Raw genomic sequence first — 24,036 nt, 5'->3', positions numbered from 1 at the left:
CCCACCAAAACCAAGAGGGTGATGAAAGTGACCTCTGGCCATCCTCACTGCTAAACTCCCACCAGCACCATGATGGTTTACAAATGCCATGGGAATGTCAGGATGGTACCCTCTATGGTCTAAAAAGGGGAGGCATGAATAATCCATCCCTTGTTTAGCATATCATCAAGAAATAACCATAAAAATAGGCAACCGGGAGCCTCGGGCTGCTCTGCCTATGGAGTAGGCATTCTTTTATTCCTCTACTTTCTTAATAAACTTGCTTTCACTTTACTCTATGGTCTTGTCCTGAATTCTTCCTTGCCTGAGATCCAAGAGCCCTTTCTTGGTGTCTGGATCAGGACCCCTTTCTGGTAACACTGCTACACTAGTGCCTAAGAGACATTGTCCCTCGTTCATCGAATTTGCAGTCTAATGGCAGAGAGATTGACAATCTAATCTTGTATCTTGGATATGATTACAAATAGACATGCTGTGAAGGAAAAGTAAAGGGTGCAGTGAGCATTTAAGGTGGTAGGAGGCTCACTTAGTCTAAGGTGCCCTGAGGAAGTGATCTTTGAGTGAAATCTGAAGTTTGAGTAGGAGATAATTTGTTAATGGAGTATTGGGTGGAATGTCTCCTAGGCACAGAGTACAGCATATGCAAAGGTCCTGAGCTGGTGCATTGCAATAACTAGAAGAAGCCAGTGTGGTTAGAGCAGAGGGAGAGAGGTGGTGAGGACCCAGATCCTATTTAAGGACTTGGGTTTTTATAGTAAGGCTAATTGGAAATTACTGAAAGAATACGAGAGAAATATAATCATACATGAACTTTTAGAAGATCCTTTAGACTGTGGCATGAAGAACAGATTGGAAGAGGACAAGTATGGGTAAGGGTAGACCAATTAGGTGGAGAGAAAAGTAGCTAACGGGCAGATTCAAATTTTTGGGGGCCTGAAGTTTATGTGCATTTGGTGAGTGGGGGCTCCTTAAGAAAAAGAATAATAATTTTAGATACAAAAGTAGGTACACAACTCAATATGTATTTAGACTAAAACAAAATACAATGTTATACATTTTTAAAAATTGAAAAATATTACAAATAATGCAAAAACTTAAAGTAACATATTTTTGTTAAGTAACCGCCAGGCATACTTCTTCATACTTTTTTCCGCTTACATTATATGGCTATGTACTCTTTAATCATCTCTTCATATGATGATAGTTTATCATATTTTCTAAAGAGAATAGAAAGATAATTTAGTTTTTTTGCTAGTGTATTTGATCAGTATTTGCTTTTTATTAGTGATAATTCAGAAAAGTTATTTTTTACCTGCACAGTTCATTATTGGTTTTATATATATATATATATGTTTAGTATTTTTGTCAAATTTCAGAAAACTCTATCAAATATCCTCTTAACATAGGCATTTCGTGACATTCTGTATTTTATTTTATTTTATTTTTTGAGATGGAGTCTTGCTCTGTCTGCACTCTTGGCTCACTGCAACCTCCACCTCCTAGGTTCAAGTGATTCTCCTGCCTCAGCCTCCTGAGTAGCTGGGATTACAGGCATGCGTCACTATGCCCGTCTAATTTTTGTATTTTTAATAGAGATGGGGTTTCGCCATGTTGGCCAGGCCGGTCTCGAACTCCTGACTTCAGGTGATCCACCAGCCTCGGCCTCCCAAAGTGCTGGGATTATAGGTGTTGAATCACCACACCTGGCCTTTTCTTACACAGTTATTAATCTTATGTAGTTTTTGAATTGAAGTCACTCATTTGTCATCAATGTGTTCATTGTAATCATGTATTGTGAGTTTTATGTCATCTTCCTCAATGCTAGTGTGAGATCAAATCAGAAAGAAATTTGAATATTTTTCAATGAGTTTATATAATTCACAAATTATCAGTTTAATAGCCTATTTATTACTTTAATTTTGCAATTTATCTCTTCCTCTTTCCAGCTTTATTGAGATATAATTAACAAAATTATGTATATTTAAGGTGTACATGTTTTCATATATGTATACAGTGTGAAATGATTATTCTCTTCCTCTTAATGAATTACTGTTCTTCTTATGATTGAAACTTTTTTTTGTTACTCTTTACTTCTCAATGTCAGGATAATTTCTCTTTACTTTCTCATTCATCTTTATCACTTTGGTTTCGTATCCTATTAATTTTTTTTTTTTTTTCTTTTTTGAGATAGAGTCTTCCTCTGTCACCAGGCTAGAGTGCAGTGGCACGATCTCAGCTCACTACAACCTCCACCTCCCAGGTTCAAGCGATTCTCCTGCCTCACCCTCCCAAGTAGCTGGGGTTACAGGTGTGCGCCACCACACCCAGCTAATTTTTGTATTTTTAGTAGAGACAGGGTTTTGCCATATTGGTTTGGTCTCAAACTCCTGACCTTAGGTGATCCACCCACCTTGGCCTCCCAAAGTGCTGGGATTATAGGCATGAGCCACCGCGACCAGCCTAGCCAAGTTGTTTTTTAAAGACCATGCAGCCCTTTTTCCTAATCATTATAATAGCTGTGTTAACAGATGACTCATTGTAAATGCTGTTTAACCACAGGTTAAAATAACAATCTTGTTTTACTTTGTTGAATAATGTCTCAGATGTTTTCAGTTGGCTAAAAATGTTTAAAAATTGCCCATAGGGTTTCCTATTAGAAAGTAGTGCCTAATAATTGCCAACTAATCAGTGGTTGTCGTATCCAGAATAGAATATATAATATTATTTGGTGTTTGGTTATGTGTTTGACTTACCACTTTTTTTTTTTTTTGAGACGGAGTTTCACTTTTGTTGCCCAGGCTGGAGTGCAATGGTGCGATCTCGGCTCACTGCAACCTCGCCTCCTAGGTTCAGGCGATTCTCCTGCCTCAGCCTCCTGAGTAGCTGGAATTACCGCACATGCCACCACGCCCAGCTAATTTTGTAGTTTTAGTAGAGACGGGGTTTCTCCGTGTCGGTCAGGCTGGTCTCGAACTCCTGACCTCAGGTGATCTGCCTGCCTCGGCCTCCCAAAGTGCTGGGATTACAGGCGTGAGCTACCGTGCCCAGCCATTGACTTACCACTTTTTAAACATATATTTTAATTATTTCAATTTTTTCCATAAATCTTTTCAGTAAAATAAGTAATTTTTTCATTTTGACATGTTTTTCCAAGAGCTTAAGCAAAAATGGATCCAATTCAGCTATTAGTTGGAAATTTCCTGTGGAATTTTCATTATAGGAACAATAGTACTTTTCATCATGACCTCTGAAGTGTAACTTTCACTTAACATTTAATAACCTCAAAACTTCTATCTCTGGCCATGATGGAGTAACAGTGCCAGACTAATTCTCTTGCTAAAAACAACTAGAAAACAGGGCAATATAGATGCTTTTATACAAGGGACAATAGTGAAGGACTGTGATCCAGGTGTAAAGAGAAGCAAACAATTACTCCAACTTTTTGCCTGATGGAGGGATATTCTGAACCAGAGAGCAGGAAAAAGTATCTCATGCCTGACAAAGTTGACTTACTAACTTTGGGTGGAGAGAGATCAAGGTTGAGGGAGATCGAGGCAGCTGGAAGTTTGCAGGAAAGAATTCCAAAGAGAAGGATGCTGTATAGATTTAAAAGCTCCATAAGTTTACACAGATGTCTTTCTGAAACTTTGCTGAACACTGAGATGTGCATTCACAGGGTGCAACACCACCAGAAGGCAAGGCAAAGAATGACCAAGGAAATGTAAAATAAATAATTCTCAGAAAGGTTGGCATGTTTGAGATCCAACCAGCCATAGGGGAAAGTCCTCCTTGATCATCAGGAGCATTCCTTAAGAACCTGGAAAGGTCATGCCCTAATAGTGGAGCTAAACTATCATGAGTAAAAAGTACTCTGCACCCACAGAAACAAAGCTTGGGTACAGTCCTCAAAAGATCAGACTAACCTGCAAGGAAAGTAACTTGCCTTCCAGAATAAGGCTCAACGCTCTTTAAGGGAAGACTACGAAACCTAGATATTCAACAGTATGAAATTCACAATGTCCTGCGTCCAATAAGAAAATTACTACACAGGGCTCGGGCGCGGTGGCTCACGCCTGTAATCCCAGCACTTTGGGGGCTGAGGTGGGCAGATCATAAGGTCAGGAGATCCAGACCATCCTGGCTAATGACGTGAAACACCGTCTCTACTAAAAATACAAAAAATTAGCCGAGCCTGGTGGCAGGCACTTGTAGTCCTAGCTACTTCGGAGGCTGAGGCAGGAGAATGGCGTGAACCCGGGAGGCGGAGCTTACAGTGAGCCGAGATGGTGCCACTGTACTCCAGCCTGGGCAACAGAGCAAGACTCCGTCTCAAAAAAAAAAAAAAAAAAAAATTACTATGCAGGCTCCCAAATAGGAAAACGTGACCCCATACAGGCTCCAAATAGGAAAATATAACCCCCTGACCAGAAGAAAAAATTGTCAATAGAAACAGATAATAAATGATAGGGATGAAGAAGTTAACATAGATTAGTGTGTTAAAACTCCTATTATAACTTGTTCAAGTGTTTAAAGAAAATCATGAGCCAGTTGAGAAGAGAGGTAGATGATATATAACTGGGCCAGGCTCAGTGGCACACACTTGTAATCCGAGCACTTTGGGAGGCCTAGGTGGGCAGATGGCTTGAGCCCAGGAGTTTGAGACCAGCCTGGGCAACTTGCCAAAACCCCACCTCTACAAAACAAACAAGCAAACAAACAAAATACACAAAATTAGCTGGGCTTGGTGGTATGCTTCTGTAGTCCCAGCTAGTTAGGAGGCTGAGATGGGAGGATCACTTGAGCCTGGGAGGTCCAGGCTGCAGTGAGCCATGATCATGCCACTGCACTCCAACCTGGGTGACAGAGGGAGACCCTGTCTCAAAAATAAATAAATACAAATAAAATCTATAACTGTGTAGTCCTATATCTGAAAATTCACTACATGGATTAACAGATGATTAAACAATATGCAGTGGAGAGATAAGTCAACTTGAAGATATAGCAAGAGAAAATTATCCAAAATAAAGCAAAGAGAGAAAAAGTGAAAACAAAAATGAGCAGGGCCCCTGTGACCTGTGAAACAAAATCATGGGGTCTACTATTTACGTAATTGGAATTCCAGAAGGAAGAAATAATTTTTTGAAGAAATAATAGTTGCTGTCTACTTATAGAGAAAACTCTGATATCAGATTCAAGAAATTCAATAAACCCCATACAGAAAAACAAAGAAAATCATACTGGGAAACATCACAATCAAAATTCTGGAAACTAGTAATAAAGAAAAGTAGACTTTATGACAAAAATATGAATAGAGATAAAACAGGGCATTTTGTAATAAAAGGTTTAATCCATCAGGAAGATATAACAATTATATATGAACCTAACAAAGTGCCAAAATTCTTGAAGCAAAAACTGATAGAAATAAAGGAAAAAATGGACAACCCAGTAATAGTTGGAAACTTCAACACCCCGCTTGCAATAATGGATAGAGTAGCTAGGCAGAAGATGAACAAGGAAATAGAATACATGAACAACATTATAAAATAGGTAGACCTAACAGAGATCTACAGAACTCTCCACCCAAAAAGAGCAGAATACTCTTCTCAAGTGCCTGTGAAATGTTCTCCAGGATAGATCATGCACTAGGCCATAAAACAAACCTCGATGAATCCAAAAGGATAAAAATAATACAAGTATATTCTCTCACCATAATGAAATAAAATTAGAACATGATAAGATTTCTAGAGAAATTTGGGTAGCTCACAAATATTTGGAAATGAAACAACATACTCCTAAATAATAAGTGGATTAAAACAGAAATCAAAAGGGAAATTAGAAAATACTTTGAGATGAATGAATATGAATACACAACCTACTAAAACTTGGGATACAGCTAAGATAGAGCTTGAAGAGTAACTGGCAACTGTAAATGCCTATATTTAAAAAAAAGAAGAATGATCTCATATCATTAATTTAACCTTCTACCTTAAGACACCAAAGAAAGCAAAATAAACCTAAACCAAGCAGAAGGAAGGAAATAATAAAAAATAGAGCAGAAATTAATGAAACAGAGGATAGAAAAAAAATAGAGAAAAATCAATGGAAGCAAAAGCTGATCCTTTGGAAAGATTAACAAAATTGCCAAATCTTGGTGGTCCCTATCATATCACCATTTAAGTAACCAGTCTGGCCCCTGCAGAAAGGATCATGGGAAATGATCATGGCCTACCACAAGCTCAACCAAGTATTAGTCCTGATGCTGTGGCCATGCTGGATTTGATACCTTTCCTAGACAAGATCAATACGACCACAGGTAAATTGTAAGCAGCCACCAATTTGGTGAATGCGTTCTTTTCTGTCCCATTCGGAAAAGAGGCTCAGAAAAACTTCACATTCATACAGAATGAACAAAAGACAGCTACAGTTTTGCCCCAAGGTTATGTTATCTCTGTGTCACAATATGTACTATGTGACTATGTGTTATAATACAGCCCTGACAAATCCAGAGACTGCCCGGGCATCCTGCAGAACATCTTATTCATCCAATACATTGATGACATCATGCTGATCAGGCATGATGAAAAAGAGGTGACTAGCATCTGGACACCTTGATAAGATATGCGTGCTCCAGGGGGTGGGAGACAGGCTCTGTGAAAATTTAGAAACTTGGTACTTCAGTAAAGATTTTTAGGGGTCCTGGGGTGTGTCATGGCATTGCCTCCAAAGTAAAAACAAACTGCTGCATTTTGCATTTCTTTCTTTTATTTATTTATTTATTTTTTGAGACGGAGTCTCGCTCTGTTGCCCAGGCTGGAGTGCAGTGGCCGGATCTCAGCTCACTGCAAGCTCCGCCTCCCGGGTTTATGCCATTCTCCTGCCTCAGCCTCCCAAGTAGCTGGGACTACAGGCGCCCGCCACCTCGCCTGGCTAGTTTTTTGTATTTTTAGTAGAGACGGGGTTTCACTGTGTTAGCCAGGATGGTCTCAATCTCCTGACCTCGTGATCCGCCCGTCTCGGCCTCCCAAAGTGCTGGGATTACAGGCTTGAGCCACCACGCCTTGTTTTTTTTTGAGTCAGAGTCTTGCTTTGTTGCCCAGGCTGGAGTGCAGTAGTGTGATCTCGGCTCACTGCAACCTCCACCTCCCAGATTCAAGCAAGTCTCTGCCTTTGCCTCCCAAGTAGCTGGGATTACAGGCACGTGCCACCACGCCAGGCTATTTTATTTTATTTTTTTGTATTTTTAGTAGAGACAGGTTTCACCATCTTGGCCAGGCTGGTCTTGAACTCCTGACCTTGCGATCTGCCTGCCTCAGCCTCCCAAAGTGCTGGGATTACAGGCGTGAGCCACCATGCCACCACGCCTGGACTACTTTTTGTATTTGGGTAGACCCAAATACAAACCCAGAGATGGGGTTTTACCATGTTGGCCAGGCTGGTCTCGAACTCCTGACCTTGTGATCCACCTGCCTTGGCCTCCCAAAGTACTGGGATTACAGGTGTGAGTCACTGGACTTGGCTGAAAAATTTTTTTGAAAAGTGTTTAACTCTTCCTATGAATCAGTTTTAAGTTGAATTTAATTTTTAATGTAAAGTATAAATTATTGTAATTTTGCAATTGTAAAATTGTAACTGGCATAACAATTACATTGTAACATTTCCTTTGACATTTCCAGTAACTTTTGAAGGTCATTTGAAAAACTCCATGGCTTCAAACTTTTATACAATTCAAAGTGCTTATTTATACATTCTATCACCATATCTCTAATTACAAGGAAAAAGCAATTTTAATTAATAATTGGCTCATCCGAAACTTCCTATGAAAATAGCGTTCTTTTTTGTCAAATGCAAACATCTTTAAATTTATATTTCTAAAACTGGGGATATTTGATTTGCCACGTTGCGTAAGTTTTCAAAAGTAGAGACTCTAAACTCTGAAGAATTGTAATAGTTCCCTGATATGGTTTATTACAATGTCTGAGTATGCTTTTTTTTTTAGTAATAATTTAATGACAGTGTGTACTACCTGAACTGGCAATTTCTGTCCCGTCTCTCAAGCCTGAAAATTAAGATTCGTGCAAATGCCACAAAGATGGGATTTGGGAAGTAGCCAGGCAAGCTAGGCTTCCACAGCAGGTCCTAGGGCTGGCTTTATGCAGAATCCCTTTACTTTCCTACTGCTTCCACCACTGCTGCTGCTTCTCAGCTATTGCTGCTGTCAGCCAGCACTGGTCCCTATCTAGCTACTTTGGGGCCCTTAAGTGCCCATGACTGCCCTCAGGTGTGCATGTGTGACAATCGCATGGTGCCTGGTGCAGGGTGCCTGCTGGACCTCCTAGCTTGGCATAACTCCACTTCTCATGCACGTGGCCATTGTCCCATATGACTGCACTTATAAAACACCAATCTCTTCTTCTTCTTCTTCCTCTTCTTCTTCTTCCTCCTCTTCTTCTTCTTCTTCTTCTTCTTCTTTTCTCTTTTTTTTTTTTTTTTTTGAGACGGAGTCTTGCTTTGTCACCAGGCTGGAGTGCAGTGGTGCGATCTCAGCTCACTGCAACCTCGCCTCCTGGGTTCAAGTGACTCCCCTGCCTCAGCCTCCCATGTAGCTGGGACTACAGGCAAATGCCACGATGGCCAGCTAATTTTTTTTTGTGTGTGTGTTTTAGTGGAGATGGGGTTTCACCATGTTGGCCAAGATGGTCTCAATCTCCTGACCTCGTGATTGCCCACCTTGGCAGGTCCCAAAGTGCTGGGATTACAGCTGTAAGCCACCGTGCCCAGCCAAAACACCAAATTTAAAAACAAAATTATTCACCATTTCAAGGTTTGCCTGCCAGCAAACCACAGCAGCCCTACAGAAAAGTTGTCAGGTTGTTAAAAGAAAAACAAAAATAAAAACAAAAACCATCCAAAGGTCAGCAACCTCAAAGATTGAAAATAAATAATCCCACAAGGATGAGAAGGAAGCAGCACAAGAATGCTGAAAACTCAAAAAGCCAAAATGCCCTCTTTCCTCCAAATGACTACATCACCTCTCCAGCAAGGGTTCGGAACCATGCCAAGGCTGTGATGGCTGAAATGACAGAAGTAGAATTCAGAATATGGATAGGAACAAACTTCACTGCATTAAAGGAGCATGTTGTAACCCAATGGAAGGAAGCTAAAAATCGTGATAAAACATCACAGGAGCTGACAGACAAAATAGCCAGAATAGAGAAGAATGTAACCAACCTGATAGAGCTGAAAGGCACACTACAAGAATTTCATAATGCAATCACAAGTATTAATAGTATAATAGGCCAAGCAGAGAAAAGAATCTCAGAGCTTGAAGACTCTCTTTCTGAAATAAGACAGACAGTCAAGAATAAAGAAGAAAGAATGAAAACGAATGAACAAAACCTCTGAGAAATATGAGATTACGTAAAGAGACTGAATCTTTGATTGGTAAAGAGATGGGGAGAATGGAACTAATTTGGAAAACACACTTTAGGATATCATCCATGAGAACTTCCCCAACCTAGCTAGACAGTCCAACATTTAAATTCAGGAAATGCAGAGAACCCCAGGAAGATACTCCATGGGAAGATCATCCCCAAGACACATAATTATCACATTCCGCAAGGTCAAAATGAAAGAAAAAATGTTAAAGGGACCTAGAGAGAAAAGCCAGGTCACTTACAAAGGGAAGCCCATCAGACTAACAATAGACCTCTCAGAGGAAAACCTATAAGCCAGAAGAGATTGGGGACCAATACTCAACATTCTTAAAGAAAATAATTTTCAACCCAGAATTTCATATCTGGCCAACTAAGCTTCATAAGCAAAGGAGAAATAAGATCCTTTTCAGACAAGCAAATGCTAAGGGAATTCATTACTACCAGACCTGACTTACAAGAGTTCCTGAAGGAAGCGCTAAATATGGAAAGAAGGCCACGTGTGGTGGCTCACGTCTGTAATCCCAGCACTTTGGGAGGCCAAGGTGGGCACATTACTTAAGACCAAGAGTTTGAAACCAGTCTGGGCAACATGGTGAAACCCCGTCTCTACTGAAAGTACAAAAATTAGCTGAGTGTTATGTTGCACACCTGTAATCCCAACTACCTCAGAGGCTGAGGCATGAGAATTGGTTGAACCCAGGAGGCAGAGGTTGCAGTGAGCTGAGATTGCACCACTGCACTCCAGCCTGGGCAACAGAGTGAGACTCTGTCTCAAAAAAAAAATATTATATATATATATGGAAGGAGAAGACCGTTACTAGCTACTGCAAAACACACTGTAGTACACAAAGCAGTGACACTATCAAACAACCACATAAACAAGCCTGCAAAATAACCAGTTAACAACATCATCATGACAGGATCAAATTTATACATATCAATAATAACCTTAAATGTAAATGGGCTAAATGACCAATTAAAAGACACAGAATAGCAAGCTGGATAAAGAACCATGACTTATTGGTATGCTGTCTTCAAGAGACCCATATCACATGCAATGACGCACATAGGCTCAAAATACAGGAATGGAAGAAAATTTACCAAGCAAATGGAAAACAGAAAAAAGCAGGGGTTGCAATCCTAGTTTCTAACAAAACAAACTTGAAGCCAACAAAGATAAAAAAAGACAAAGGGGGCATTATATAATGGTAAAGGGTTCAATTCAACAAGAAGACCTAACTATTCTAAATGTATATGCACCCAACACAGGAACACACAGATTCATAAAGCACATTCTTAGAGACCTTCAAAGAGACTTAGAGTTTCACACAATAGTGAGAGACTTTAACACCCTGCTGACAATATTAGACAGATCATCAAGAAAGAAAATTAACAAAGATATTCATGACCTGAACTCAGCACTGGATCAAATGGGTGTGATTGATATCTACGGAACTCTCCACACAAAAACAACAGAAAATACATTCTTCTCATTGCCACATGCCACTTACTATAAAATCAATGACATAATCAGAAGTAAAACACCTCTCAGCAAATACAAAAGAACTGAAATCATAACAATCTTTCAGACCACAGTGCAATCACATTAGAACTCAAGACTAGGAAATTCATTCAAAACTGTACAATTACATGGAAATTGAATAACCTGCTCCTGAATGATTTGAGTAAATAAATGAAATTAAGGCAGAACTCAAGAAGCTCTTCGAAATTAAAGAGAAAAAAGATACAACATACCAGAATCTCTGGGACACAGCTAAACACCCTCATCAGAAAGTTAGAAAGATCTCAAGTTAACAACCTAACATCACAGTTAAAAGAAATAGAGAAGCGGCCGGGCGCGGTGGCTCAAGCCTGTAATCCCAGCACTTTGGGAGGCCGAGACGGGCGGATCACGAGGTCAGGAGATCGAGACCATCCTGGCGAACATGGTGAAACCCCGTCTCTACTAAAAAAATACAAAAAACTAGCCGGGCGAGGTGGCGGGTGCCTGTAATCCCAGCTACTCGGGAGGCTGAGGCAGGAGAATGGCGTAAACCTGGGAGGCGGAGCTGGCAGTGAGCTGAGATCTGGCCAGTGCACTCCAGCCTGGGTGACAGAGCGAGACTCCGTCTCAAAAAAAAAAAAAAAAAAAAAAAAAGAGAAATAGAGAAGCAAGAGAAAACAAATCCAAAAGCTAGCAGAAGACAATAAATAACCAAAATCAGAGGTGAACGAAGGAGATAGAGACATGAAAAATCATTCAAAAGATAAGCGAATCCAGGAGGTAGTTTTTTTTCTGAAAAAATTAATAAAATAGACCATTAGACTAACAAGAAAAGAGAGAAGATTCAAATAAACACAATGAGAAATAAGGGGAATACTACCACTGAACCCACAGCAATACAAGCAACCATCATAGAACAGTATGAATACATCTACACACATAAACTAGAAAATCTAGAAGAAATGGATAAATTTATGGACACATACACCCTTTTAAGACTGAGCCAGGAAGAAATTCAGTCCCTGAACAGACCAATAATGAGTTCTGAAATCGAGGCAGTAATAAATAGCCTAACAACCAAAAAAAAAAAAAAAAAACTCAGAACCAGATGGATTTACAGCTGAATTCTAGCAGATGTACAAAGAAGAGCTGATATCATTCCCACTGAAACTATTTCAAAAGATTGAAAAGAAGGGACTCCTTTCTAGCTCATTCTATGAGGCCAGCATCATCCTGAAACCAAAACCTGGCAGAGATACAACAACTACAAAAAAACTTCAGGCCAATATCCTTGATGAAAATTGATGCAAAAATCCTCAACAAAATACTGGCAAACTGTATCCAGCAGTATATCAAAAAACTCATTCACCAGGATCAAGCAGGCTTCATCCCTGGGATGCAAGGTTAATTCAACAGACACAAATCAATAAATGTGATTCATCACATAAACAGAACTAAAGGCAAAAACCACATGATTATCTCAACAGATGCAGAAAAAGCTTTCGATAAAATTCAACATCCATTCATGTTAAAAACTCTCAATAAACTAGGTATTGAAGTGACATACCTCAAAAAAGTAAAAGCCATATATGACAAACCCACCGCTAACATCATACTGAAAGGGCAAAAGTTGGAAGCATTCCCCTTGAAAGCAGGCACAATACAAGGATGCCCTCTCCCACAGCTCCTATTCAACGTAGTATTGGAAGTTCTGGCCAGGGCAATCAGGCAAGAGAAAGAAATAAAGGGCATTCAAATAGGAAGAGAGGAAGTCAAACAATCCATGTTTGCAGATGACATGGATCCTATAGCTAGAAAACCCCATCATCTCAGCCCAAAAGCTTCTTAAGCTGATAAACAACTTCAGCAAAGTCTCAAGATACAAAATCAATGTGCAAAAATCACTAGCATTCCTAAACACCAACAACAGTCATGCCAAGGGCCAAATCAGGAATGAGCTCCCATTCACAATTGCCAGAAAAAGAATAAAATACCCAATAATACAGCTAACTAGGGAGGTAAAAGATCTCTACAAGGAAAATTACAAACCACTGCTCAAAGAAATCAGAGATGACACAAACAAATGGAAAAACATTCCATGCTCATGGAAGAATCAATATCATTAAATTGGCTATACTGCCCAAAGCAATTTATAAATTCAGTGCTATTCCCATTTAACTATCATTGACATTCTCCACATAACTAGAAAAAACTATTTTAAAATTCATGTGGTACCAGAAAAGAGTCTTGCTCTGTTGCCCAGGCTGGAGTGCAGTAATGCAATCTCAGCTCTCTGCAACCTCTGCCTCCCAGGTTCAAGTGATTCTCATGCCTCATCCTTTCAAGTTGCTGGGATTACAGGTGTGTGCCACCACATCCGGCTAATTTTTGTACTTTTAAAGTAGATATGGGGTTTCACCATGTTGGCCAGGTTGTTCTGAAACTCCTGGTCTTGAGAGATCTGCCTGCCTTGGCCTCCCGAAGTGCTGGTATTACATGTGTGAGCCACTGCACCCAGCCATCAGTGGTTCTCTCTTATATCCAGAGCTTCAGGGAACTTGCGTGGGGCCTGCCAGTCTGCTGGTGGCCGTAATGTAGGGTGAGAAAAGCAGCTGTCCTTTGCCAATACCACTTCTAGGATTATATTTACTAAAGTTAACTTTTCTTAGGAAAGTAGGTAATTGGTTGTTTTTTCCCTCTGGTTTTCATGGTATTCATTCAATTAGTTAATTAAACAAATATTTATTGAGCAGTTACAATGTGCCAGGGATTGTTCTAAGTCATGGGCATATATCAATGAACAAAATAGACAAAATTCCTGCACTCAGAAGCTTACATTTTAGTGGCAAAAGACAGATAACAGAATAAATCAGTAGATTATATACTGTAGTGTGTTGGAAGAGGGTATTATGGAAAAAAAGAACAAAGAAGAGAACTAAGGAAAAGCTGGGGGATGGGGAGCTGCAATGTCAAATAGGGTGGTCATGGAGGGATTCACAGAGAAGACTTTTTTTTTTTTTTTTTTAGACAGAGTTTCGCTCTGTCACCCAGGCTGGAGTGCAGTGGTGTGATCTCGGCTCACTGCAACCTCTGCCTCCTGGGTTCAAGTGATTCTCAGGTGCGGGCCATCACGTCCAGCTAATTTTTGTATTTTCAGTAGAGTCAAGGTTCCACCATGTTGGCCAGGATGGTCTCAATCTCTTGACCTCGTGATCTGCCCACCTTAGCCTCCCAAAGTGCTGGGATTACAGGCATGAGCCACCATGCCTGGCTAACAGAGAAAACATTTAAGCAGAGACGAGACTCTGGTGAGAGGAAAGTCGTGCCAATATCTAGGGGAAGATCATTCCAATAAGTACAATGATCTTAAGTGTGCTTTCCTTGTTAGTTTTTAGTTTGCCATTTTCCTCTCTTTAGATTTGGTAATGATGGGGAATGGGAAATAATTTTGAAGTACTTATTAATTTAGAAATGTTGAATGTCAATAACCTATTGTTTTCTTGGTCTCTTTTTTCCCTTCAGCTCACTTTGAGTTTCTTTATCTGTAATTCCTGATAGATATTCCCTAAATGAGAATAGTGCTGAAGACTAATAGTTAATCACATCTCTTCTTAGGGGGCAAAGATAAAAAGGGCTGGGAAGCCAACTAAAAAAAGAGATCCAATTTCAGTGTTTACTCCTCTGAAAATCCTGCTTGTTGCAAAGTTTGGCATATGAAGAAGGACTCAGAACTCATTGAATGCCAGGGACAATAGGGAAAAAGACCTCAAAAAACAAAACAACAGCAATATAATAATAAATTCTACTCTCATTTCATACATTTAAACATTAAATGGTAACAGTAGTCATTAATATAGTTATAAAATCATAAAATAATATTTCCAGTATAATTTAAAATTCTGAATACCTAAGTGAAAAATACAACTTCTGCTTATCTCATGTTAACTCCAGTTTCAAAAAGGGCCCTTTTATTGCTGTGCTGGTGTCAAGGTACACCAGATTTCTACCTGTAGGGTCAGGCTCTGTTATGAAAGTGCCTTGGAAAACAAAACTGTGCTAAACAAACACAAAACACCGCTGTTGTTCACCAGGTGTGTTGTTACTCCTTTTGGAAGTGTGGTCAAGTATTTAATAGTGTTTCACTAATATATATTCATCCACAATGAAAGCCAGACACTTTATGAAAAGTTCACTTTATTCTTTGTGAAAGAACACGTTATTTAGCCTCTCCGTGCCTCAGCTTCCTCAGCTGAAAAGTGAGAATAACGCCACACTTATCTGCTTTATTGCGTTAAAATGAGGATTAAGTGGGATAATTCATGCAAATCTCTAAGAACAGTGCCTGACATACTAAAAGCGCTAAAACATGTTGCCAATTATTAACTTTACAAAACTATCTACAGTGGAGCGGCAGCTCCAAGTTCTACTGAGGTCTGGTGTAAGATACATCTCTCACGGTCTCTTGTAAATTTTTGATTCTACCATCATCAAAACTAGCTCAATTAACGTATTAGTTCGGTCATCTCAAGAACATTTATTAAACACTCATTCTGGTTACATCTTGTATCAGAGAATTCGTTGATTTTAATCCAGTGCTTTGTTTTTCACTGGAGGAAAGAAGTTCACAGCGTTATTAAGTCCTAAATATTTGCCAGGTGTTGAGAGTTTTAGAAAGCTTATTGTCAGAGACTAAACTAAGAAGGCTTTTGAAGGCGCTCAGATCAGGTGGGAAAGTGAGAAGGGCTGGTATTGTGTTCCAAGCATGTCAAGAAGGAGAGCTCCTGGCCTGGGCCTATTGATGGGCATTTAGAACCCTCCCGGGCATTATTTCTAGCTGGCGGCTGAATAAGAGGCAAGAGTCACCCTCTTTTTGAGTTAAATCACGTGCTTAATTAAAAGTGAAGGTGGCGGCGGCCGCAGCGCCCTCCCCCTTCAGGCTGCTGGCTTCTTCTCGACGGTGTTCTGGCCACGTCCTGTGCCTTCTCGCGCACCGGAGAGCGCTCTGGGTAGAGGCCGGGCCTCGGCAGCAGGTGGCTCCAGGTAGCGCAGTGGCGTGGCCGTCTCCTCGCCCGGTCCAGAGCGGAGGGGAGGGGTTCAGGTGCAGGCTCGGGGGACGCCCGGGCACCTCGGGGATCCAGAGCCCGCTGGCGCCGCGCCCGGGAGGGCACCCCTGGCGAGGACGAGGCCGCGCCTCCTCCCGGAACTGGCCGGCGCCGCGAGGCGGGAGGAGCAGCGGGAGCCGGGTGGCCGCGCCTCGGGGACCATGGACGTCCTTCCCACCGGCGGGGGCCGCCCGGGACTCCGGACGGAGCTGGAATTCCACGGCGGCGGTGGCGAGGCGAGGCTGGAGAGCCAGGAGGAAGAAGCGATTCCTGCAGCACCCCCAGCCCCGCCCCTCCAGGGAGCGGCGGAGCGGCTGCTGGGCTCCCGGGACTCGTGGGACGGCGACGAGGACACAGAGCCCGGCGAGGCGCGCGGCGTCCGTACTAGCCGCACGGCGTCCCTGGTGAGCGGGCTGCTCAACGAGCTGTACAGCTGCACAGAGGAGGAGGAGGCGGCGGGCGGGGGCCGCGGGGCTGAGGGCCGTCGGCGGCGCCGCGACAGCCTCGACAGTTCCACCGAGGCCTCGGGCTCAGACGTGGTCCTGGGCGGCCGCAGCGGCGCCGGCGACTCCCGCGTGCTACAGGAGCTGCAGGAGCGACCTAGCCAGCGGCATCAGATGCTGTACCTGCGGCAGAAAGGTGAGGGCCGGGCGCAGCGGGGTCTGGGGGGCTTCCTGTAGTTGGACTGTCCTCGCCCTCTCTGCCCGCGCTGGGCTGGTCGGCGCGCACCTGGGCTGCTCGGCGGAGCGCTCAGATACCCACCGTGGCACAGATTTATGTCCACATTTAGTTCTTAAGTTCTCCGGAGTAATTGAATCAAGCATCAGTTGATGGAGTGGGCAGTTTCCCCGCTTTTCCCTCCTCCCATCTCCCCTCTCCCCGTGTGTTCGCGGAGGCCCCAAGGGGAGAGGCAGCCCAGATTCTAATTTCACCTGAACAGCTGTTAGGACAGAGTTGGAGGTTCTGATACGTATACCCGACCTACCTAGAAGGGCGCTGCCAGAATCGAGCCGAGTCCTGGGGGTGTTCTTTTCCTTTTTTTTTTTTAAGTCCGCCTTCCCTGGTCACACCACTTAGATAGTGTTTAACTAGTGAGGCAGAATAATTCGATAATGCGGTTTAGAAGCAGAGCATGTGAATTCTTTTTCTGCCAGAACGTACGGTTCCAGGCAGCTCACTAGGATTTTTGTTTGTTTGTTTGTTTTCTTTTTTTCCTTCTCGGTGGCAGGTTAGTGGAGGGCCCTAGAGTGTTGAGGTTTATTACAGAATTTAACTGCTGGTAACCTTCAGTTGGCATGGAGAGGTCAGCCTGAGAAAATGGCCTTGGCTTTCAGGGAGAGAGGCTAATTTGGTGTTTCTTTTGTTATGAGACTCTGATGCTCCTGCCTTCGTGTCGAGTCACACTTTTTTTTTTTTTCGTCTAGTCATAATAGCTTGCCTTTCAGGCAGTAACACAGTTATTACAGGCGTCTTTTTTTGTATAGAATATCAACACCTCCATTTACAAAATGAGGTGAGGTATGGAAAACAGATGTCGAGCCACCATAACATTTCTTGACAGTAACGTCCTTGTGCTAGGTTACCAGGGGAGGAAGGCAAGAGAGTCTCCCAGCTCCCACTGTAAAATTAAAAAAAAAAAAAAAAAAAATAGGAAAAGAATAAATCTGTCTGCTTTCTCAGACCTACGTAAACAGCTTTTAGCTTCCTCTTTTGACTTCCTAGTGAAGATTTTTTTTTTTTCCCCAGCTGATTGTTACAAATGGCTTCCAGTTTCCTCCCCCTGCCTGGGACTTTAGCTGTAGCGGTGCCATTTCATTTTATAGAATTATTTGGTTGTTCTCAGAGTGTCTGTGTATGCCACAAGTCCCATAGGGCAATAGTTCCTTCAGACTCCAACAGAATCAGTTTTGAAGAATTATGATTTATCTTTTTACAAGATTTTACATTTTTCATCACCGAGGGAATTCTGGGAATTAGTAATTTCCTTTTTGAAGAGGAAAATTGGCAAGCTAAAGTTTAAAGAAGTAGTAACGGTACAGCTAACCATGCAAGTGGATTTCGTATGAGTGGCCACACAACTAATCATCCACAAGCCCTATAATAGTTCGTTTTGCCTGTTTCAGTCTTATTGCATGGCTAGCTGCCTGTTAAACCTTTCTTCCCTTGTAGTCAACCCTATTAAGATAAACAAAATGCCATATCATAATAGTCCTATATATACATACGCGTGCTTACGTGTGCACATACACACACACACTCCCTCTCCCCTTTATTGATAACATCATTCGTGTGCTAAGATTAAAGTATCAGGTGATGATACAGCTGTCTGCGTAAAGAACGCTGCTTTTTAGGTTATTTGATCTTTTTCTCAGGCTCAAAAAATATTCCCCTCAATATAACTACTCTGCATTCAGTAAGAATCTCATACAATACTAATAGCCTGTGTATTGTCTCCTGTCACTGCTAGGGATTTTGCTGTAGCACTTATTTAGCTATATATTTAACATGTGTAGGTCCTTTAGGTGAGGCACCAGAATGGTTTCTCAGGACATCTGGGCTCTCTTCAGTATTTCCATGGTTAAGGGAATGAATTTTGGAGTCAGACTCCTGGGTTGATATCCGGCCACAGTTGCTTACCAGCTGTGTGACCTTGGACAAGCTATTTAACCTCTCTGTGTCTCATTTTTCTTATAAATAGGGATAATAATAATACCTCAGAGGACTGTGGTGAGAATTACATAAGTCAGAGTGTGTGATGTGCTCAACAGATGTTAGATACAACTTTTTATCATATACCCTGGAATTCCTTAGGACACTGAGCACAGGTTGGGAGTTGACAATGTCTTTATTTTTCCTGTTATTTAATACCGTGTAAGAGGCTGTGGCTGATGCCATGGAGCATTTGAAGATGAAAGAGACCTGTTTTCATCCCCAGGAGGCTTCTATATCAGCAGATATTGCTATAAAAGACATTTTCACCCTCATCTCTGAAAAAATTTTCCCATATTGAACGATAAATGTAATTCAGAGAATTGGAGTTGTAGGCACCTTAGGGATCACTGGAAATGAGATAATGTAAGAACCCTTTTTTAGAGGAAAAGTATAATTTAAATGTTTTGTGATTATATTCCTACCACTTTTATTTCTAGAAGGAAAATATTGATTTGGTTCTTTGTTTTTTTGTTTTGTTTTGTTTTTGTTTTGACAGAGTTTTGCTCTTGTTGCCCAGGCTGGAGTGCAATGGCAAGATCTTGGCTCACTGCAACTTTCTCCTAGTTTCAAGCGATGCTCGTGCCTCAGCCTCCCAAGTACCTGGGATTACAGGCATGTGCCACCATGCCTGGCTAATTTTGTATTTTTAGTAGAGACGGGGTTTCACCATATTTGTGAGGCTGGTCTCAAACTCCTGACCTCAGGGGTTCTGTCTGCCTCGGCCCTCCGAAGTGCTGGGATTACAGGCGTGAGCCACTGTGCCTGGCCCAAAATATTGAAATATTCAAAGAAAGATATTTCTTCTATCTGAAGGCATCTAGGAATGAAGAGCCTCTGGTCGCCTCTTGTAGGCTTTTTCTCATATTTAGTCATATTTTCATTTAACTTAAATGTTCTCTTTTCATTATTTCCTACTATGTTTAAAATTATGGGGAGAGGAAGAACTAGCCTTTGCCTTTTTCTTCATGGTAATTCCTTATTCTTACTTAAAGCGTTATTTATATTAGTGTTTATAAAGACCATTCCCATTTGTTTCTCAGCATAATCTTTATGCTAGGCGTAATTTGAGACTTGGAGCACACTTCCTTGCCTAAAATCACTCAGAGAGTTGGCTGATCCAAAAGCAATCCTTTTTAACTCAAGGCCAAATGCATTTTCCATGGTGAGGTCAGGTTTGAGAGCCCTGCATTTCTTTGTTACAGACCCCAAAAAGTTGACTTTGACTTCTAGAGTACATTTCTACTTTTGAGCATTTCTTTTCTTCCCTTCTGATTCTCTTTAGTTTCTCCAAATCCCTTTAAAAACGAGTAGATCCAAACCCCACAGAGAACCTCTAATGAGGGGCTAGCTAAGATTAAGTTGAGTGGAAGGCTTCACCTGCCTACCAGATCTTGCTCTAGTGACTAATGATATCAAATGTGACCAAAAGAAACCTCCTCTCACATTGTAATAATCATTTATATAAAGACAGTAGACAATTCTGATTCCCAAATTTGTTTTTACCTGTAGAAAAACTGCTGTTAAGGGGAGGGAGAGCATTAGGACAAATACCTAATGCATGCGGGGCTTAAAACCTAGATGATGGGTTGATGGGTGCAGCAAACCACCATGGCACACGTATACTTATGTAACAAACCTGCACACTCTGCACGTGTATCCTGGAACTTAAAGTAAAATAAAGTAAAAAAACCCTGCTGTTGTGAATATTAATTTTATGAATGTAGAATTATTATAATTTATCTGTTTAAAGGAAATTTATTTTCTACTGTATTTGAAAAATTGCTGAGGCTCTAAGATGAAATATTATACCTCTAAGACGAAATGTTTTTAGGCTATTGGAAGACTGGATATTTAAAACGAAACCAGTATTGCCACATTCATCTACTTTACAAAATGTGGTAAAATTATTTACTTTTAGCTCATCATTTATAAACATAGATGAGTACTTTAAAGACTTTTTTTTTTTGAGATGGAGTTTCACTCTTGTTGCCGAGGCTGGAGTGCAATGGCGTGATCTCGGCTCACTGCAACCTCCTCCTCCTGGGTTCAAGCAATTCTCCTGCCTCTGCCTCAGCCTCCCGAGTAGCTGGTGTCATGTGCGTCCGTGTGAAGAGACCACCAAACAGGCTTTGTGTGAGCAACATGGCTGTTTATTTCACCTGGGTGCAGGCGGGCTGAGTCCTAAAAGAGAGTCAGCGAAGGGAGATAAGGGTGGGGCCATTTTATAGGATTTGGGTAAGTAAAGGAAAATTACAGTCAAAGGGGGGTTGTTCTCTGGCGGGCAGGAGTGGAGGTCACAAGGTGCTCAGTGAGGGAGCTTTTTGAGCCAGGATGAGCCAGGAAAAGGAATTTCACAAGATAATATCATCACTTAAGGCAAGGACTGGCCATTTTCACTTCTTTTGTGGTGGAATGTCATCGGTTAAGGCGAGGCAGGGCATTTGCACTTCTTTTGTGATTCTTCAGTTACTTCAGGTCATCTGGGTGGATACGTGCAAGTCACAGGGGATGCAATGGCTTGGCTTGGGCTCAGAGGCCTGACATTCCTGCCTTGTTATATTAATAAAAATAAAACAAAATAATGTGAAGTGTTGGGGCAGTGAAAATTTTTGGGGGGTGGTATGGAGAGAGAATAGGCGATGTTTCTCAGGGCTGCTTCAAGTGGGATTAGGGGTGGCGTGGGAACCTAGAGTAGGAGAGATTAAGCTGAAGGAAGATTTTGTGGTAAGGGGTGATATTGTGGGGTTGTTAGAAGAAGCATTTGTCGTATAGAATGATTGGTGATGGTCTGGGTGCGGTTTTGTATGAATTGAAAAACTAAATAGAAGACACAAGGTCTGAATAAGAGGAGGAGAGAAAACAGGTATTAAAGGACTAAGAATTGGGAGGACCTAGGACATCTAATTAGAGAGTGCTTAAGGAGGCTCAGCATAGCCTTGCTAGCAAAGATCATTTATTTACTTTAAGAGGGAATTTAGAGTGGCAGTTTGGGATAGCACTAGGAGATATCAGCTGTGATGGCTGTCTTAATTTAATTTAATGTAACTTAATTTAGGAGAGCTAAGTAATTAAACACGAGGCCAAAGTACATAAGAAAGCGGCAGCCCTTTATTGCAAATATGCACACACTCTCGGGCGAGGTTCTCCGGTCCTCAGGTATGGGGCCAGGGAAGTCATGCCCGCGCTCTCAGGTGAGGTTCTCCAGTCCACGAATGCGGGGGCCGAAGAAGTCACCCCGGCTCCTGCCTGCGGCGGACTTTTATGCATTGGTACTGGAAGGGGGAGGTTAGTGGGTGGGATAAGGGCGTGATAGGGGCGTCTCCATAGGTGTGGCTGGGTAAGTTTCAATCTCTTCAGATTGACATCACCTGGCACATGCTCCGTTGATCTGCATCTTCACGGGCGCGGGCTGCATTTTCCCACGCATGGGAAAGTTGGTGAGGAAGAACCCGGAAGCAACATGGATTGTGCCTTCTTGTTCACCTTCCTCCGTCTTGTCCATTCTCCCTCACCCAAACAATGCCTTGGAGAAACAGTGTAAACTACCAGTGTAAACACGAGCAGGACATTTATGAGTAGTTGAGAATGGTGAATAGGAGTATGATTAGACAGACGACAGTAGGGATGACAAGTTTTTTTGGGTGCAGTCCAAGTTGGTCTGGTGTCTGGAATGAGACTGGGACTTAATAAAAAGGAGTGTCCACACAGGAACTCAGATGGGCTGCAACCTGTAGCATTCTGAGGACAGGCCTGAATTCTGAGAAAGGAAAGTGGTAAAAGTATTGTCTAGTCCTTTTTAAGTTGGTGATTGAGCTTGGTGAAGTGTGTTTTTAAAAGACCGTTAGTCCATTCTACCTTTCCTGAAGATTGAGGACGGTAAAGGATATAAAGGTTTCACTGAATAACCAAGAGCCTGAGAAACTTCTTGGGTGATTTGACTGGTAAAGGCTGGTCTGTTACCAGACTGTATAGAGTTAGGAAGGCCAAACCGAGGAATTATGTCTGACAGAAGGGAAGAAATGACTGTGGTGGCCTTCTCAGACCCCGTGGGAAAGGCCTCTACCCATCCAGTGAAAGTATCTATCCAGACTAAGAGATATTTTAGTTTTCTGTCTAGGGGCACGTGAGTAAAGTCAATTTGCCAGTCCTGGGCAGGGGCAAATTCCCGAGCTTGATGTGTAGGAAAGGGAAGGGGCCTGCACAATCCCTGAGGGGCAGTAGAATAGCAGATGGAACACTGAGAAGTGATCTCCTTGAGGACAGATTTCCATGATGGAAAGGAAATGAGAGGTTCTAAGAGACGGGCTACCGGCTTGTAACCTACATGGAAGAGGTTATGAAATGATGACAGACTAGAACGGGCCTGTGAGGCTGGAAGGAGATAATTTCCTTGGTCTAAGAACCATTTGCCTTGTGTGGGAAGAGATTGATAGGTGGAAGTTTCAACGGGGGAGTAGGTGGGAGTGGCCGATGTGAAGGAGGAAAACTGCCATGAGTGATAGAAGTTGGAAGCTAGCCGCTTTTTTAGCTAACTTATCAGTGTAAGCATTGTCCTGAGAGATGGGATCTGATGCCTTTTGATGGCTGCTTTTTTAGGTACCTTATCAGCATAAGCGGTGTCTTGAGCAAAGGTTGGGGGAAGAAAATAGATTTTGGAAGTTATGAGAACTGTAGAGAGTCAAGCAGTTTGTGATTTTTAGGGCCTTTAACAGTATTAAAGCGGTGGCAGCCGCTGCACGCAGGCATGAAGGCTAGGCTAAAACAGTAAGGTTGTTTGGACAGAAAGGCTATAGGATGCGGTCCTTGCTCTTGTGTAAGAATTCTGACTGCATTAACCATGCCTAGGAAGGAAAGGAGTTGTTGTTGGCCGGGCGCGGTGGCCCAAGCCTGTAATCCCAGCACTTTGGGAGGCCGAGATGGGCGGATCACAAGGTCAGGAGATCGAGACCATCCTGGCTAACACGGTGAAACCCCGTCTCTACTAAAAATACAAAAAACTAGCCGGGTGAGGTGGCGGCGCCTGTAGTCCCAGCTACTCGGGAGGCTGAGGCAGGAGAATGGCGTGAACCCGGGAGGCGGAACTTGCAGTGAGCTGAGATCTGGCCACTGCACTGCAGCCTGGGCGACAGAGCGAGACTCCGTCTCAAAAAAAAAAAAAAAAAAAAAAAAGGAGTTGTTGTTTTGTAGAAGGGATTGGGGTTTGGGAGATTAGCCGGACACGATCAGCAGGGAGAGTGTATTTATGATAATTATGTCGAGATAGGTAACAGATGAGGAAAAAATT

At 42.1% G+C, this 24,036-nt stretch overlaps 1 protein-coding gene across 3 annotated transcripts in view; it reads left to right on the top strand.

The window, feature by feature from the left end:
• The first annotated feature begins 15,529 nt into the window (after nucleotides 1-15,529).
• The window catches only part of TBC1D30 (TBC1 domain family member 30), a 108,063-nt gene continuing 99,556 nt past the window's right edge, over nucleotides 15,530-24,036 (top strand). For 2 of the 3 annotated variants that reach the window (XM_033221387.1, XM_033221385.1), the window contains exon 1: nucleotides 15,530-16,679. In XM_033221387.1, coding sequence (XP_033077278.1) covers nucleotides 16,202-16,679 — 478 coding nt within the window. In that variant the 5' untranslated portion in view covers nucleotides 15,530-16,201. The remainder of the gene's footprint in view (nucleotides 16,680-24,036) is intronic. The other variant, XM_033221386.1, reaches the window with a different exon arrangement.

This window comes from Trachypithecus francoisi, unplaced genomic scaffold, assembly GCF_009764315.1.
Source record: "Trachypithecus francoisi isolate TF-2019V2 unplaced genomic scaffold, Tfra_2.0 Lachesis_group11, whole genome shotgun sequence".
In the NCBI taxonomy this organism is placed as follows: domain Eukaryota; kingdom Metazoa; phylum Chordata; class Mammalia; order Primates; family Cercopithecidae; genus Trachypithecus; species Trachypithecus francoisi.
Note: the sequence above shows the minus strand (reverse complement) of the source record. Positions and strands in the feature narration are given on the sequence as shown.